Source organism: Pongo abelii, chromosome X (assembly GCF_028885655.2).
Source record: "Pongo abelii isolate AG06213 chromosome X, NHGRI_mPonAbe1-v2.0_pri, whole genome shotgun sequence".
Classification (NCBI taxonomy): domain Eukaryota; kingdom Metazoa; phylum Chordata; class Mammalia; order Primates; family Hominidae; genus Pongo; species Pongo abelii.
Window position 1 is genome coordinate 129,063,851 of NC_072008.2, and position 17,460 is coordinate 129,081,310.

Sequence of the window (17,460 nt, forward strand, 5' to 3'; positions counted from 1 at the left end):
CTTAGAGCAGAGGGGAAGAAGAGTCAGAAAGAATTGATAACCTCTGAGGTCATCAGTCAGGGGCCTAGGCTGCTAAGTCCAGAGGCAACACCAAGGGATCAATGCAGCTAGGTACAGTTTTCTCCAGCCTCAACTTTCAATCCCCACCCCCAGACCAGCTCATTCCCACACCTCCCTCCTCCTTGGTCAGTGAGCCTGAGCGTCCTTTTCATTAACCTTTTAGTTACTACCTCTACGCACATACTTTTTCCTATGCTCTCCAAAGAAGTCAGCCCCATACTGCCCATCACTGCCCAGCACCGCCCACCCCGTGCCCCCGCAAGCCGGCCTCAGCACTAGTTTAAGGGGAGGGACACGCCTCCCAAAGCTGCGGGGATGGGGGTGGGGGTTGCTCACTCGCCCTCGGATCTCTGCTGTAAAAGCGGAGCGGCAGAGACCGGGCATGCGCAGCATCTTCGGGCGCATTGTGATGGGAACTGCTTCTCTGAGTCTCTACAAAGACTCCGGAGTAACCACTAATGGCCCTCCTAAGGCCCCCCCTCCTTTAAGACAGACACACAAACACAGAGGCAATGCAGCTTTCTTTTTTTTTAAGGGTGGGAGGAGGTTGCAGCTTGAAAGGTTGATCCACGTTAGGAGTGGTGTATTTCTATTGATCCCATCTCCGGTGTTGACAAACGCCAGCGCCTAGACTTTGCAGTCCGGGGCCGCAGTTTGCAGTAGAGCTAAGCGGTGTGCGGCTTTAATTCCACGTCAGATCAACTTTGATCAATATCCCCCTACCGGCCCAATTGGAAGAGCCCAATTCACCGGCACTGAGCCTTTTCGCTCTTTCCTTTTTTCCCCCCTCTTTAGACCTACCATCTTTTGCGGGGGGGGGGGGGGGGGGCGCGGAGAGAGTCTCAGATTGTCTTGATAATTTATTCTTTCGTTCTCTTTCTTTTGCTTCTCTATTTTTGTTTTTCAGTGTTTTGCTTGTTTTGTTCTGTTTTAGGATTTTATTCTCTCTCTCTCTCTCTTTATCATAGGGAGAGAAATCGCTTTGGCAAACCCAGCTTGCAGCCAATGAACCCGCCTTCCAGATTGGTGTGAAGACAGAAGTGAGGTGGGGGGAAGGGAGGGGGTGTGAGAGATCCTGGGAGCGAGAGGGAGAGAGAGGGAGCAAGAAAGGAAGAGAGAGCGAGCGAGAGAGAGCGAGCGAATAAGAGAGAGAGTAAGAGAGAGAGAGAAGAAGAGGAAGAAGAGGAGGCGGCGGCAGCGGAGGAGGAGGAGGACTAGTGTGGGGTGGAAAGGAAGAGTGAGCGAGAGCAAGTTAAGGGGAGGGGGTGTAAGAGCCAGCGAATTCTTTTTCTTTTTCTATTATTATTTTGACGACTCCTGAGTTGCGCCCATGCTCTTGTCAGCTTCGTTTTAGGCGTAGCATGGCCAGGCAGAAGAAAATGGGGCAAAGCGTGCTCCGGGCGGTCTTCTTTTTAGTCCTGGGGCTTTTGGGTCATTCTCACGGAGGATTCCCCAACACCATCAGCATAGGTAAGCGCAAGCGAGCCAGCCGTCGGTCCAGGCTCTCCCTCACCCGAGACCACTGCCCCGGCATGGCTTTCGCTGCGGTGGGTCCCTGTCCTGCGTGGCCTGGGAACTGGGACTGGGGCCGGGGACCGGGCAGAGATGGTGCGGGGCGGGGGCGGGGCGGGGGGAATCTGAGCCTCAACGAGGTGGCTGGTCTGAATAGCCTCTGGGACAAGAGAGGGGTCTCCTGGGGCTAGTGGGGGTGAACTGCTAGGTTTTCCGAGCCGAGAGGAGCACCGGAGGCGAGCAGGAGGCTGGGATGCTGCAAGGGGGTGAAGAGTCGAGGCTTTTCAGCTCGCTGCTCTGGACTTTGCCATGGCGTGCGTGCAGCTCCTGGAAGTTGTCCCAGGGTGATGCCGACTGTCTGGCCGCGCCAGGGCGCATAACCCGGGCCCGGGGTGCTCAGTCCGTGGTCTCCGGCTGTCGGGAGACAGGCTGGTGCTGGGGGAGGTGGAGCCCACTTTGGATCTCCCAGACCCGGGCAACAGCAGGCGTTGGTGGTGGATGGGGTAGGAGGCGGGGGTGAGACAAGGGGGTGAGACTAGGAGCTGAGCGGGCAAGCGGCGAAGTCACGCAGACCACGAATTCATGAATTGCCTCTGTGTCTGTCTGGAGCCCGGCTCCTGGGCGCCTGGAGGGAGTTATCTTGGCTTCTGTCGTATTTACAAGTCTAGAAGTTAGAATTTTTGCCATTACTGAACCAACCCCGTGTATTATCACGGGGGAGGGTGGCTATGGGGAACGGGTTGGGGTAGCAGGGGGAACAATATTGTTTTTCTTCCCAACCTTTCCCTTCACACAAGGAAAAGATGACCAGCTGTGCGGATGGGCGGGGGGCGGAGGGGGGGCCGACTAGAAAAAAAAGAGAAGGCTACCGCCTAAGAAAGAACCAAGTCTCACTCTTGGTTCCATCATCCTAACCAAAAACAGCCCCCTCTTCTCTTCTCCCTTCTCTCTAGCCTCTTCTTTTCAGTCTAGAAAAGCCAGGTTTCTCTTGGCCAAAATCTGAGTTCACAAGTCTTGAAAGACACATAGGTTGAATATCAATCCTCAATCCCACACCCCAGTATCATTGAGAGGTATCCGGTACCTATATTGTTTCCAATTCCTAACTGGCCCTAGGGTGGGGGAACACAAGCCAAATCTCCGTTCCCTTTGCTTATAGGTGGACTTTTCATGAGAAACACAGTGCAGGAGCACAGCGCTTTCCGCTTTGCCGTGCAGTTATACAACACCAACCAGAACACCACCGAGAAGCCCTTCCATTTGAATTACCACGTAGATCACTTGGATTCCTCCAATAGTTTTTCTGTGACAAATGCTTGTAAGTAGATCTGCTTTTCCTCCCTTTGGGACGTTGGGGACCTCATTTGCATCTTTCTTGTGGCACTTAGGGTCTGTGTATGTGCTGGGAGATGATTGCTTCAGTAGATATTTTAGGGGCTCTAATCCATCCGGTTTCATGCTGCACAAATCAACTCCAAATGATACTGCTGAGGGGCTTAAGACAGTGGGAAAAACTCAAGACAGTGGGCAAAAGTCTGCTCCAAATAGTGTTTGATGCAAAAGTTTCATTTTCCTCCCTGCTAACCTAGTGTGTTCCTTCTCCAACACTCTCTCTCTTTTTTTTTTAACTCGGGAAAAAAAAGAAAGAAAGAAAAAAATAGCATGGTTGTTCAGAGAAATTTCTTCAGATGAGATTAAAAAAAGAAGCAGCAGCTTCTTGATTGAGTCAATTCAGGATGTACATCACTTGACTGTTAAAGCTAGTGCCTGGCTGTAGGAACGAGCTGAATTTGACAATTGCCTAATGTGTAGGAAGAAAATATGAGAAATTCTGCAAACAAGTGACCTTGAGGGGCAGAACAGGCTGGGTTCCCTGGCCTCTTTCTGTCCTCAAATATTACCTTACTTACTGAGAGAGCTCTGATAGGAACTGATAAGACTATAAACTGATTGCAAGTGATGAATGCCTAGCAAACTGAGGGGAGGGGAGAAAATGGTGATCAGGTGATGATTTAGAAAGCTAGTTCTGCCTCCCCTAGTGTTGTTCACCCCCATGATCGTTAAAGACAACACAGTTCTTAATTTAGAGCAAGGAGGGGGCAGGAGGAGAGGAGGAGAGCAGGAAAACTGAATACGGAAAGAGAAGAAATTCATCAGGCCCAAAGCCAGTTCTGAAATCCTTAGTTGTACCGGGTGATTATTCCTCTGAAAAGGGGACATTTTGTAAAATACAACCAAAGGAACCTAAATGGCTAATAGCCTGTTGGACATATGGTTTTACTTGAATGGAATGTTTCATGAGAAAGACTGAGAATTCTTCATGTAAGCTTATTTCACTAGAAGTTTTCACAACAATGAGGCTGAATATGGTATAAAATATGCTTTGCTTTTATGGCTGATGTAGTTTGGAATTTGGGGTTTTTTCCCTTTCTCTTCCAAGGGAGAAATGATATTTATGTTTGGATGGGTGAAACTTTGTATATGACTTTCTTTAAATCCTTCTGCCTCAAAGGATACATGGTTTCCAGAAACCATTGAAAGGGTCTCTCTCCAAGGGCACAGGTTCCTTGGCTTTGAAGACTTGGGCCAAGGGGATGGGGGTAACATACTCTGCAAGAAATATGACAGTTGTCAGCTTTAAGAAAATTTTAGCTGAAGATACAGATCCTTATATGAACATGTTCTGAGATACTCCATATTTGACTTTCTTTGGCTTTCTGACATTGACAAAAATAGGAATTTATTAATTCCAGCTAGTGTGAAAGTTACGAAATGTCTGTCTATACTTTGCATCTTATTTTGGTAATCCCAGCCTGTCTCCACAGCATTTACAACACACATCTGACTCTTAATCCTGCAGCACTGTGATCTTGTCAAGAGGCTGAATCTCAAATGCAGCTTCCTAAATATCAATTAGAACAGATTTAAAACTAAATACATTAAACTACCAGGGTTTATTATCATTAATAACAAATAATATTTATTTCAACTCCCTTCAGTGTCTTTTCACTGATGAGAACTGGGATAAGAGAACCATTTGATTTCTCAGAAATGATTGATTTCCAAGGTTTTTGGTCCTGTTCTTATGGTCAAACCAGATTGACACCCACCAGCCCTGGACTGTCAGAACCCCACTCAAGAAGCAATCAGAAATGATTCTTGCCATGTGAAAATCTCAGGTTTAGGAAAAGGCAATAAGTCATCCATATTGGTATTGAGTTGCCTTATATTGCCTTACCTCTCAGGGCAATAAGAGAACAACCATGGGAAAGGAAAAGAAATTGATCAAAATCCCTCACCGTAAATTCATAGCATTTCCACTTACAAGGCTGGGTTGTGGCTAGGGGCTTGAGAGTTCAGGAGAAGGAGTGTGGCTCACTGGGCAACAAGAAAAAGAAAATGAAAATGTGACCTTGCCCTTAGTTATGTCAAATACACATGTATGCATGCACAGACATACGCAGGAAAAATAGCTAGAAACCAGTGTTGCGGGGGAGGGGAGAGGGATAGCATTAGGAGATATACCTAATGCTAAATGACGAGTTAATGGGTGCAGCACACCAGCATGGCACATGTATACATATGTAACTAACCTGCACATTGTGCACATGTACCCTAAAACTTAAAGTATAATAATAATAATAACAATAATAATAATAATAATAAAAAGAAACCAGTGTTGTGTATCCAGCTGCCTGTTGCTTTCTCTGAAGACAGAGGAGGAAAGCTGTCATCTTCTCTGGTCCCTGAAACAGTCATCTCTGAATGTCACAATCATTGAATGGGGGCCAGATCTCAAAGCTGTCTCCAGGCAGCTGCTGCTTGGTAGCTTAGTATGAGAAAGATGACTCGTCTAACCATAGTCTTGGAATGCAGAAACCAAGTATTTCAAGGGACCAAAGAAGCCCTGGAGGCGTTTCTCATTTCTACCCCTGGCTTTGATTGTACTTTTTCTTGTGGAAGTGGAGATCAAATATTTCCAACTGGCATGAAATTCTAGTTCAGTGCTGGAGCCTGACAGGTGACCCCCAGGTTCCACTCCTCCAAATGATCGCCCTAATTGTGCAAAGAGAAATCTCTGTATCCTCCGGCCTGTCCTTCTCTGGAGACCTAGGGAGAATTCCAGAAAACCACAGATGAGTCAATCTGGCCAACCACCTCTCCTATCTGGTTCAATATGGAATGGGCTGGCAAAAATTAAAGAAACTTTCCCTTATTCCTATGCAAAATTCCTAGTTTCAACTTCCCTTAGCACTAGAATTGATCTCTTCTCACGATCTTTCCTGCACCCTCAATCCTGAGGCAGGCACACACTTTCTAGGGTGTAGGTGTGCAGGTAAATGAATATACAAAGAATAAACAAAGGGTAATTCTTTCATGTATGTGTCCCTGTTCTCTGTTCTCCCTCCATATCATCCACCCCTACAACCTCTGACAACGTATTTGAAAGGTTTCCTTGTGATGAATCCCAGGCATCAGTTATTTAAAGACTCTTCTTCATCAGAAACCAATTTTTTTGCACAACCCCCAAGAGGTTTGCTTAAGACAGACTCCAACTTTATTCCATGTCTTACGAGGCCAATAAGAGCCACACTGGCTTTGAAAGGTGGTTAATTTGGGATCTCAACTCAGAGACGGATTGAAGTTTATCTAAGAGACTCACCTGATTTGAAGCACATGTTCCCATTTCATGGGGATTAATAGAGTGTGCTGCCTTACTTTTCAACTTAGCTAGATAACCCCAGAACCAAGAATGGTGTGAATTCTTTGGCTTCAGGATACATACATTCATAGACACACAATCAATATTTATGAAAAGAGATATATACACATGTAAGTTACATGTTTGTTCTTTAAAAAACAGATTTGATAGTCCTAAGGCTTTCGGGGCAGGGGTATGGAAACACCAAGGGACTGATGTGTCCCATTGTGTGGCTTTGCTGTCCTGGTTCCTCAGGAAACATCGCCGATTCCCTTGAAGTCCCCTCCTGTGTCTTGCTGCTGTGCACTTGTAGTGCACTCCACACTACACTGCCCCAGCCTCTGCAGTGTCAGCTCATTAGCACACAGATCTCATATTCCCTCTCCGCACTGTCATTGCAAAAATTGCTGTTGTACACCTTTACAGCCAACAAATGTGCTTGTGGATTACGCACTGTTTGCAAGAAGCAGGGAAAAGGCAAATGTAACCTTAAAGGTTATTCACCACGGAATTGTGCTCTAAACGCATTGGCTTAAACAAAAATCTGTTGATGGAGGCACAATGGTGATGGTGGGATTGAGAATAGGACTTACGAGTACAGGCTTTAATGGAGCCCCAGATAAAATCCCTTTTGCTGGCTAAACGTAACCCATCAGATGCAAAATTTTATTCCATTAATTTTTTTCAAGCCATTTGAAATATACCTGCTGAGAACACACTCCTTTTATAACTAAGCGCATTTCATTACCAAATATACTTAGCTGAGACAGGTTTCTGTCTCTTGCCTACAGAGTCACAATCTGATTATCTAATTATTATAATTGCCAAAATCAATTTAACTATTTATGTCCATTTGGGAAGGAAATGTCTCCCTTGATACCATTCTTTGCAATTTGGTGGGTTTTGTTTTGTCTTGGTTTGGCTTTTGTGTCTGTCCTTTCCATGTAAGATTTGGAAACCAGGTGAAGACTCCTGGGATCAAGATCAAGCCTCCTTCCCTTAAACAGATTTTGCCATACTACCCAACATTGACTGCTCTGGCTCCACTCCCTCCCTCACTCCCCTCCTCACTCCCCCTCTTCCCTGCGTTTGTGCCTTTGCTGCTCTCCCTCTCTCCTCTGTCTGCTGGCCAGCCTTCAGTAAGCTCGCTGGCTTAGCTCACTTCTCAGCCCCTCTGGCTTAGCCCCCTGAAGCATGAAGAGGTTGCCTTAGTGGTGCCAGTCAAAAAATTAAGTCACCTTTTCACAAGGTTTATTACAGTTTTTTAAATTTATTTTTCATAGGGCGGGGGAGGGAAGAAGCTGATGCTGTTCATTTGGGCCATAAAAATAGATGGCAATCAGCAGGCTGTAAAGGTGAGCTTCCTGCAGAGTGTATTACCTCCCCTAGAAGGCAGCTTCCTATTGATCTACTAAATCAGGGGGGAGAGCAGCGAGAAGGGTTTGAAGGAAAGGAATAAAGGGAATTATTTTGTTCTCCATCTACATTTACTGCAAAATGGGCCATGGTTTTTCTTCCTCTCTGCAATTTTAACTTTTTTTCCCTAAAATGAAACTAGTTTTCCACATTTTCCTACTTCTGCCCCTACAGAGGTAATTTCCTTAATTCTGCATTTCCCTCCCTAGTCCCTAAGATTGAGTGATAATAGTGGAGGATCGATGAGCTTTTTGTTATGTTTTTGGCTCCTGATGTATTTTTAAATTTCATTGTTATGGGTAGTCAGAGGTGATTGGCTGGTTTCATTTTAACAGATTGAAAAATAAATGAAGCTCCTGCGGCATCGTTATTTGTCTTCCTTTGTGGATAAGAGATTTGTCATTTTTATACAGTTGGTTTAAGGATTAAATGATGACATAGATTTTAAGAGAGGGCCAGAATTTTAGAAGATAGAATTCCATAACTTTGGGGGAGACTAATAAACATGCTTATCCAGATGATTTCCCTGTCAACTTCTTAGATTGAGACTGCAAAATAAATTTGAAGGACCTTTCATAAAACCATCTATCTTCAATGAAGGTCAAGCAAATAATCTGTATACTTTACCTGCTCCATTAAAAAATCAAGTTTTGACTTTATTCCTTTGGCTTTGTTACTTTGGGTCTTATTAGATAAAATAGCCACAGGAGGGTGCAATTAAAACCCCAGGTGGGGGTGATAGGTATTCTTCAGCAGCACTGTGGGAGTTGTGCAGACACAAAAGGAATTCCCTCCATCTTGGGAGCTGCTCAGAAACTGTCTGGGCTCCAGATACAGAGCTACAGATAGCCTCAGCCTGTGTGTGGGATGAGCCTTGAGCTAAGGCAGCAGCCCCCAAAAAGGGTCAGTCCTTGACAAAGGTTAACGTGGACAGAAATTGTCTTCCTCATATTTCTACCTCTTCTATTGCCATTATTTTCTTCTCTTGCTCTATCCGTCCAGCTCGTCTAACTCCCCTTTGCTGGTCTCTAACTGCCTACTCACTGACCAGACCCTGATTCTGGCATCCCATCCACAATAAACTTACCTAGGGACTGTTTTCTACCCTGGACTTTTCCAGACCTAATTCCCAGAACTTCTCCTTCTCCACCAGAATATCTTTATTCTTGGTCCATCCTACAAGGATGTAGAGTGCAGTAGGGCCTGCACTCTACTTTGGGGGTGACAGCTTTATATCTAATATAGGTATATATTTCATATATATGAAAATGTCAGACAAATGGTAAAGGGTTAATATATGTAACAGGGGGCGTATCTGCTTCAAAACTAGGGACTATGGGAAACATACTGCCTCAATTTCAAGGAAAGATACTTAAATAGGAGTGTTTCTGGATATTACTCTCAGAGTGGCTGTTCGCTCTACCCAAACTAAAGGTCAGCTGGCTTTGGTCATAGAAGACTTTTACAGGCCAAAGTACAAGTCTAACTGCACATAGTAGGTTAGGTGTAAGTACACCCAAGGCATAGGCAGGTTCAACTTCATGTTGAATCTAAAAGCCTTTGCAGGTAATTTGGGAAGCTGTAGGTTCAACTTCTTCATATTGAATCTAAATGCCTTTGGGGGTGATTTGGGAAGCTGCTAAAGTTCATAGGTATTTATTTTATTAAAGAGGCTGGTGTAGAGTCTGAACCTGCCTATGTGGGCACTGTCAGGAGATGCACTGGCACAGAAGGAAGGTTATAGGAGAGGATAAGGGTGGGAGAGAAGCTATGTCTCCAGCTGTAAGTTTCCTTTCCTTGGGATGGTATGTGGAATGCCATGTTTAAGAGGTAACATCCCTCTCACAGTCACTAAATGGTATCTCTGGAGGTATTCGGAAGCGTAGTTAAGCAGTATCTCCTCCTCCCTCCATCCTTCCCTTACCTTGTCTCAAACATACACTCTGGCCTCCCTCCCAGTGGAAATAACCAGCATATTCTCTTCTGGATTTCCAATTGCTTATTGGTCACAGAAGTGTTTACATCCCATGCTCTATCTGGACCTCCCTGTTCCTCAATTCCCAACTGTCACTGGCTTCTTAAGCAATTATCCTCAACACAACCATCATTTGTCCTTATTTGGAGGGTGCAGGGGAGCAAGGATAAGAATAAAGAGAGGAAACACAGCTGACAATGATCCCTCAACCCTATGAGGCGCAATTCAGGGTAGAACAGCACTTGTTAATTTTTCATGTGCACACCAATCACCTAGGAATCTTGTTAAAACAAAGATTCTGATTCACTAGGTCTGTGATGGTGCCCAAGAATTTGCATTTTTAGCAAGCTCCCAGGTGATGCCAATGCTTCTGGTCCTGGAACCACACTTTGAGTAAGAAGAGCCCAGAGCAAGGAGACTGTGATCATTAAAGGAAAAGGCTCTCGCAGACCAGCTCTTATCCATCTTTGTATCTTCTTGCCCTCCAAAGAAGATTCTGTAAGAGACACATTTGGCTTGTTCTTACTCAAGTATGTATCTGTCACATTCCCAACAAGCCCGTGTCCATTTCAGCCAGGTCTGTAGGTGGCATTACTAGATATCTGATGATAGCATTTAGAGTTGTTTTATTGTAGGGATGTGGAGTGGGGACTGAAAGGCAGGTTCAGCGAGGAAGTAGCTCATGAGCCCGGGTGACACTGTCTTGGCTTCTTGCCATACCCCAAAGTGCCCCTTTTAGAAACAACCTGCCCAAGAGAGCGAAGGTTGGCATGCGGTTCCAACTGCCTTTCCACTTTGCTTCTCTGGGTCAAGGCATGCCAGAAGGAGGCATGTAACATCTGCTCCTCAGCTGTCTGACTTCCCTTAAACAGGGTTAGAAACAAGAAGTACAACACAACCTGAATTCTATCTGGTTCCCGAAGAGACTGAAAAATTGACTCCATTTTCAAGGCCTGTGCCAGGCACTCATTGATGGGAGGGAAGGAAAGTAATGTCACTTTCTAGCAGACCTGAGCCGAGAACTGCTCCAGGGAAGTCATTAAAAGCTTACCCAGTGTCATTTGAGGACCGCAAAAAAGCAAAATTCCCCAGAAAAATTGCCCCCCAACAGTGTGCCATTAGTCTGAAATTCCACGAATTTGTTTATTTGTATTACTGCACTGAAAGCCTATGCCAAAATGCAAGCGTGCTATCTGGAAGGGAGTAAATTAAATCCTTATCAGTCATTAATATTTCAACCAGAATTCTCTGTTAAGCTTACCACCTGTTACCTTGCAGGATCCTCAGAGGGGGCTTTCCGAGACAGGTAAATGACCCAGAACAAGATACCTGCCCAAGGAAGTGAGGCACCAAATGGATTGCGGGCATTCAGAAGGGCGCTGGTAGACTCTTGAGGATAAGGAAGATTCCCTCAAATAGTTATCTTTAACTATTTTAGTTGCCTTTGACCGAAGTCATACCCTTCTGATGGTAGTGGGCCTGCTGCCTGTTCTGTGTGTGGTGTTTGCTGCAATAGGTGATTTCAGCTTCAGGATTTTCCACAGTTACTGTGGAAAATTTTCAGAGGTAAAATCAGTTTGTGATGAGGTATGGTGAGAATTTAAGCTTTTAAAAATTGTTGTGATCAAAAATAATTCCCTCTCATTATCCATGATTGGCTGATCTACCTTGCCAATTACTCACTGCAACCAGGGCCTTCATCTTTGTAGCTCCCCAGAAAGGGGTCAAGCCACAGGCGATAAATGAGATAGGAAGGGATCAGGATGCAGCTCACAGAGGGGTAAGTGTATGGGTGTGGGTACAGGTCTTTGTGTAGGTGAACACCCTTGCACAATTAAGATTAGTAAGGCCATTAATGTCCAAAGTCAGTCAGAACCTGTTAAACATTCTCAAATATCCTAGTACCTCATTGCAGTTTCCAAGGCTCCTTGTTCATTAAACAGTGTTTCTTGAATTGGGCCACTTGCTTTAGAATCACCAGAGATGCTTGTTAAATATTAATTCCTGGGTTATACCCTAGATGTATTGAATCAGAAACTATCAAGATAAGCATTTTACCAAGGTCTATGGGCGATACTAATGCATAGTCAGTTTAGGAATCACAGGTTTAAAAAGCCCCAGTACTACAGAGATATACAGATTCAGATTGAATATTTATTGAATACCCACTGAGCACCAGGTATTATGCCAGGCACTTTCACATATGTTACTTCTCTGTGTAACTGAGGTGCTATTGGCCTATGCAAGCATTAGAGAGTTTGGCTTTCAGGCTGGAAATCTAAGACTTGGAAGAACTAAGAGACTAGCCTCAAGTCACAGTCTCTGAGGGAAATAAAACAGAATGCTCTTTGAGATGGTAAGTAGAGACAAAGGAATTATTTTCATTTTGACAATGCTTCTTCCTTTCTTTGCTTATTAGCTAATGATTCGTCCTCAGACATGCTCTGAACTAGACGTCATGACAAATGCCAACTCCCTTATTAAAAATAAATATATTGCAATCAGTTCATATAGCAATCACTGTGCCTTCCTCCCCATCCTTGCTATCAACAAATTTAAAACCAGAGCTAAAATAATAACAGCTACCATTTATTAAAGCTGTACCACATGGAAGGCACTGTGCTAAGCATTTTACATGCCTTATCTCATGGAATCATCACAATATTGCCACAAGCGAGGAACTCTCATCCCCATTTTCTAAAAGAGGAATCATAGGTGGTTCAAAATGTATAAGCAACTAGCTCAAGGTCACACAACTAGCTAAGTGGTGGAGCCAGGATTCGACCTGAGATCTTCCTATCTCTAGAGCCTGAATCAATTTCAAATGCATATAGGGTTGAAATTTCAAATGCATATAGGGTTGAAATTTCAAATGCATATAGGGGCTATGCAGATCACATAAAAGTGGTAGGTAATTGGACCAGGTGTGTTATAATAGGGAGTGGTGGGGCCTATGGCAATCCAGAGAGTCCATGCTTCTGCCTGAAGATGTTCAAATTCAATTTGTTGCATTCAAACAAAATGCCTGCAACAGGACCTAGAGGGCCTGGGAGTGGAAAGTACACATTCCTGACCTCTGCACTATACTATACACCTCCTTTTAGCAGCTAGGTTACTGATTGAGGGAAGCTCTATTAACTGGTAGTTATAACTACTGAGAACAGCAGAGAGAAAAGCTCTTCTCAGTAAAAACTCTATTTTGACTTTCTTCTTATAGTGTGCCATCAAAGTATCTCAATATGGTAGAATTTTTTCTCCTTTGTGGAAATACTCCCATGTACATACACTCTATATCTAGTAGCTTTTCATGACTGAGTGCCAGCTTGACTCTAACTAACCTTCCCCCAGGCAATGCGGAGGCCCTCAGCAAGGTCAGAATGCTGGCACAAGGTCATTAATAAGCGCTCAGCAGATCAGAAGAGGTACATCACCATTGGCGGAGGCGGCTGTGCTCTGGGACAACTTGTTAGGTTCTAGAACATGCAAACCCCAGGCCCACAACTGGGAGGCCACTGGGTCAAGTAAGGCTATGTCAACAGCCACCCAAGGTAGGAACTTCCCATATACTCTGAGAAAGAGGCTCACCAACTTTAGACCAGGGTCTAAAATAGAGATGTAGTAGTTGTTTGGAGTTGTAAACTAACCTAACCCAATCTGGTCATTGACAATCATTACGTACTTTTTGTTGGATATTAATAGCCTGCCATAGTTAGTGAGGCTATAGATCTTCTCCCCATTAACATCACTACCAGCTATAACAGCAAGACTCAGACAATATTCTACTTCCCATTAAAATAATAGCAAATCGACATAAAATAATTCGATATCCAGTTCTGTAGACCCAGTCAAATTCAGCTCCCTTTGCTTCTAGGTGCTACAACAACACCTTGCATGAAGGTTTACTTGAGGCACACAAGACAACATTCTAGTAGCAGGATTCAGCTAACCAAAAATCCCCATCAGTGGCTGTCCACAGGACAATTTACAAATTGAACCTACAGTACCATTTTTTCTAAGGGATAATATTATAGAGCTTACTAGATGCTTATGTTTTCTTTATGCTAATTTGGGAACCCCTCTACCATATTTCTAGCCAATCTATATATGTTGTACACTATTAATTTCACCAATGAGAAGTTTAATGTTAATTGACAAAGCCTCTGGTGCTCATTGGAGATAAACTCCTGAGGTGATTGTTACGATCACTTCTTGATTAGAATTCTTTAAATGCTAAATTACTATTCCTGGTCTATGTATTTCCAAATGAGGGTAACTGACCACCCCTACAGTATAGATTAAGACTAACTGACCCATATATACACCACACAATTTATGTTGAAGTCTTATGAAATAAACTATAAGTAACAGAACATTTGAGATATCATGTTTCTTATGGCCTTGGAAAACAGTAAAAGTTGTAAGAGTAATAGGTGTGTGGTGGAATGAACAATGGGACAGAAATTAGGAGATCTGGGTTCCAGTCTCAGCTGTGATATCCACTGCCTGGATGACCTTGGATAAATCACACCTATCTCTGGCTCTAGTTTTTATCATTTGTAAACTAGGGAGGTTCCTCTGGATGATGTTTGTGACTTCTATCTTTGACATTCTATCGGCTGGGCGTGGCAGCTCAGGCCTGTAATCCCAGCACTTTGGGAGACCAAGGCCGGAGATCACCTGAGGTCAGGAGTTTGAGATCAGCCTAGCCAACATGGTGAAACCCCATGTCTACTAAAAATACAAAAATTAGCCAGGTGTGGTGGTGTGTGCCTGTAGTCCCAGCTACTCAGGAGTCTGAGGCAGGAGAATTGCTTGAACCCAGGAGACGGAGGTTGCAGTGAGCTGAGATCGTGTCACTGCACTCCAGACTGGGACAGAGCAAGACTCCATCTCAAAAAAAAAACAAACAAACAACAACAAAGACATTGTGTCATTAACTCTTGTCCAATTCTTACCATCTCATTTCATTTCTTACTGAGAAAAGGCCATCCAAAATGAAGCTCCTCAAATTCTATATCTAGAAATTCCTCTTCATATTCATCTACTCTCTGCCTTTATGAGAGCCTGTGATAAAAATATTGAATCCTTGAAATCAATGATTAGTGTTTCAGCCAGTTGTAGCTTATCCTTGCACATCCCAACTCTTCCACTTACTAGCTGTGAGACCTTGGGCAAGTTACTTAACTTCATTGTGCCGCAGGTTCCCCAGTTATAAGGTGGTGATAATAATAGTTCTTACCTCAAAGGATTGTTGAGAGTTTTAAATAAAATAATTCACAAATGCATGTAAACACTTAAAGCAGTGCCAGGGCCATCAGTGAGCTTTCTTCGTGGGCCCTGGAGTCAAGAGCCCAAGAGAGGCCCTCCATACTGTTCATTCTCCTCTGGAGCAGGCACTGCCCTGGCACACAAATGGCACATACCTATTTCTTTGTTCTTTTCTACTTCCTAGTGACCACTTAGCAGTTGATAATCCTTTTAGTTGCTTGCCATTCATATGATGAAAGCTCAACAGAGATGCACTTCTGGAACATCTCTGAGTCTAGGCAATTCTTCCACTAAATATCACAACCTCTTACAAGCATTCAGTATACTTTGTGCAAGAGCTACTAAATGCATTCTAATCTTGGCTCTTTTCCTAGCCATATGACCATGAGCAAATTACAGAACCTCTGTGAGCCTCAGTTCCATCATCTGTTTAACGAGAATAAATATAATAGTAACTATCTTATAAAGTTGTTGTGAAGATTGGGATCATCCATGTAAAATATTGACCATAATGTCTAACATATGTGTTCAATATATTAACACAGAGTAGCAAAGTGGTTGGTAAGGAATAGAATTAGTCAGAACCAAACTGTGGAAGATATTCTTAACTATCCCGAAAGCCCTTCAAACTAACCTGTACGCCCTGTGAATTTGTAGCTGAAAAGAAGCCGGATGAGATCACCTTTGAATACCCACAATGCTGCCTTGGGCATAAGAGGTTTGCCTGGGGACAAAAAAAAAAGTGGAGAAAGAAAGAATTTGCTTGATGCCTCAAAAAAGCCAGGGCACACATACCACTAAGCCTAATCATGCCACCATTAAGTAGAATTGACCAGAAGGACATGATCCCTTCTGATATTTTTTTTCTCTAAACTGGATATGATTTGGGTAAAGCAGCATGGATAGTAATATGATAACCTTAGCACTTGCTGGCTCAAAGGAAAGAATAATCTTTCTTCAAATGTGACCTCTATTTTAATGTGTTTAAAGTGGGAGAGTGGAAGAGTGGATCCCAGATCCTGGATCCTGATCCTGCACTCAGACTAGGAAAAATGTAGTTCCAACTGGGCTCTCCCAGCCAAGAGTTTTCTGAGTCTTTAAATTAAGGCTGATGTGTGAGTGGAAGTTAAGAACATATTGGTTTGAGTGGATGGATTTGTTTCTTTTGATGTTGCTTGCCTAAGTCAGATTGAAAACAGCAAAGGAAGGAGATACGGAAAATATTAAAAGAGAAATTTTGCTAATGTGATTTTCCAGCATTTTAGTCTCTATTCTCTCCAGAGCAAAGGTTAACTAGCTGATTCCATAAGCATAGATTCATGAGAAAGGATCCTGCTAAGGACCACCAGGCTTTTTGGTCTTTTAAATATATATATATTTTTTTGCTCCCCTCTCTTCTTCTGTATTCTGTATCTAACGGCATGCTGTATCCAGCAGGCCAAAACCTGGGTTATGACCAAAGGCAATTTTTAGCCACTTCATATCCCAGTGTACCCATAATCCATGAGTATCATCTCCTCTTCTCATTTCCTATTCAAGTCTATTCCTATATTTTCATGTGGAATCACTGATCTTTTTTTCAGATGAAGAAACTGAAGAGGAGGAACAGAGATGCTCAGTGACTAGCCCAAGGTCACACAGCTAATTGATAACTGAGCTGAGGTTGTAATGCAGGTTTTCCAACTTTTGGCACTTCTCTAAGATGTCTTCCCAACATAATCCTTATTCTCTTAGCTTTCACTGCTGCACAATGACATATATAAAAATGACAACACTGTCAGTTTTAAATAGGTGGCAGAGAGGAAGAATAAATCCACAGCAAGTTAATTAGAAATACAGTAAAACATGAGTTTCAGGGGCCACAATTAATTGTATCTACCATTTAGTGCCTCCAATGTTAACCTGTCATAATTTACCCTCTGATCTATAGTCAAAAATGAGCAAAACAAAGTCTTGAAGTCCTATTACAGATCATAGACCGTTGGAGCTGGATCAAGTCGTTTTAATCTAATTACCTCATTTTGTGGATGAGGAAAATAAGAACAAGAAAGGAAAAGAGATTTGCCAAAGGTGATGCAGCTCTCTAGTAGCAGAAGTAAGTTGAGCATCTAGACTAACAGATTCTCAGAGTGGGGTCTTTTCCACCATGTTTTGCAGCCTTATCATCAGAAAACTGTACTAAAGTAACACCACAGATTTATTACTTTACTACCTTCTGTTATCTCTTTTTCTCTAATTGTCTAATAAGAGAATTGTCTAATTCTCTTATTCTCTAGTAAGTCATATTACCCCTACCTGATTTTTTTAATGTGGAAAACACTTTTATTGTTATAGAATTTAAAATGTAAAATTAATTTCTGCTCATTGTCAACAAACAAAAAGCTTCAAAAATATAAAGAAGAAAAATTACCCAGGTAAATTAAAAATCACCCAAAATTAAGTTTTAACATGTGTTCAGATTTGTATCCTGCCTTTTTACTTTATATTATATTGGAAGCATTTGTCCAGACTCTTTAAGTGTTCTTTA

At 43.1% G+C, this 17,460-nt stretch overlaps 1 protein-coding gene across 10 annotated transcripts in view; it reads left to right on the top strand.

Annotated features, from left to right (window-relative positions):
- Window positions 1-446: 446 nt before the first annotated feature.
- Window positions 447-17,460, top strand: part of GRIA3 (glutamate ionotropic receptor AMPA type subunit 3) — a 308,174-nt gene continuing 291,160 nt past the window's right edge. For 3 of the 10 annotated variants that reach the window (XM_002832071.6, XM_054545019.2, XM_009235220.4), the window contains exons 1-2: window positions 1,126-1,530; window positions 2,732-2,890. In XM_002832071.6, the coding sequence (XP_002832117.1) occupies window positions 1,422-1,530; window positions 2,732-2,890 (268 nt within the window). In that variant the 5' untranslated portion in view covers window positions 1,126-1,421. Of the gene's footprint in view, window positions 570-609; window positions 733-1,028; window positions 1,106-1,125; window positions 1,531-2,731; window positions 2,891-17,460 lie in introns of those variants that run through there. The other 7 variants (XM_009235221.3, XM_063721255.1, XM_063721254.1 and 4 more) reach the window with 7 other exon arrangements.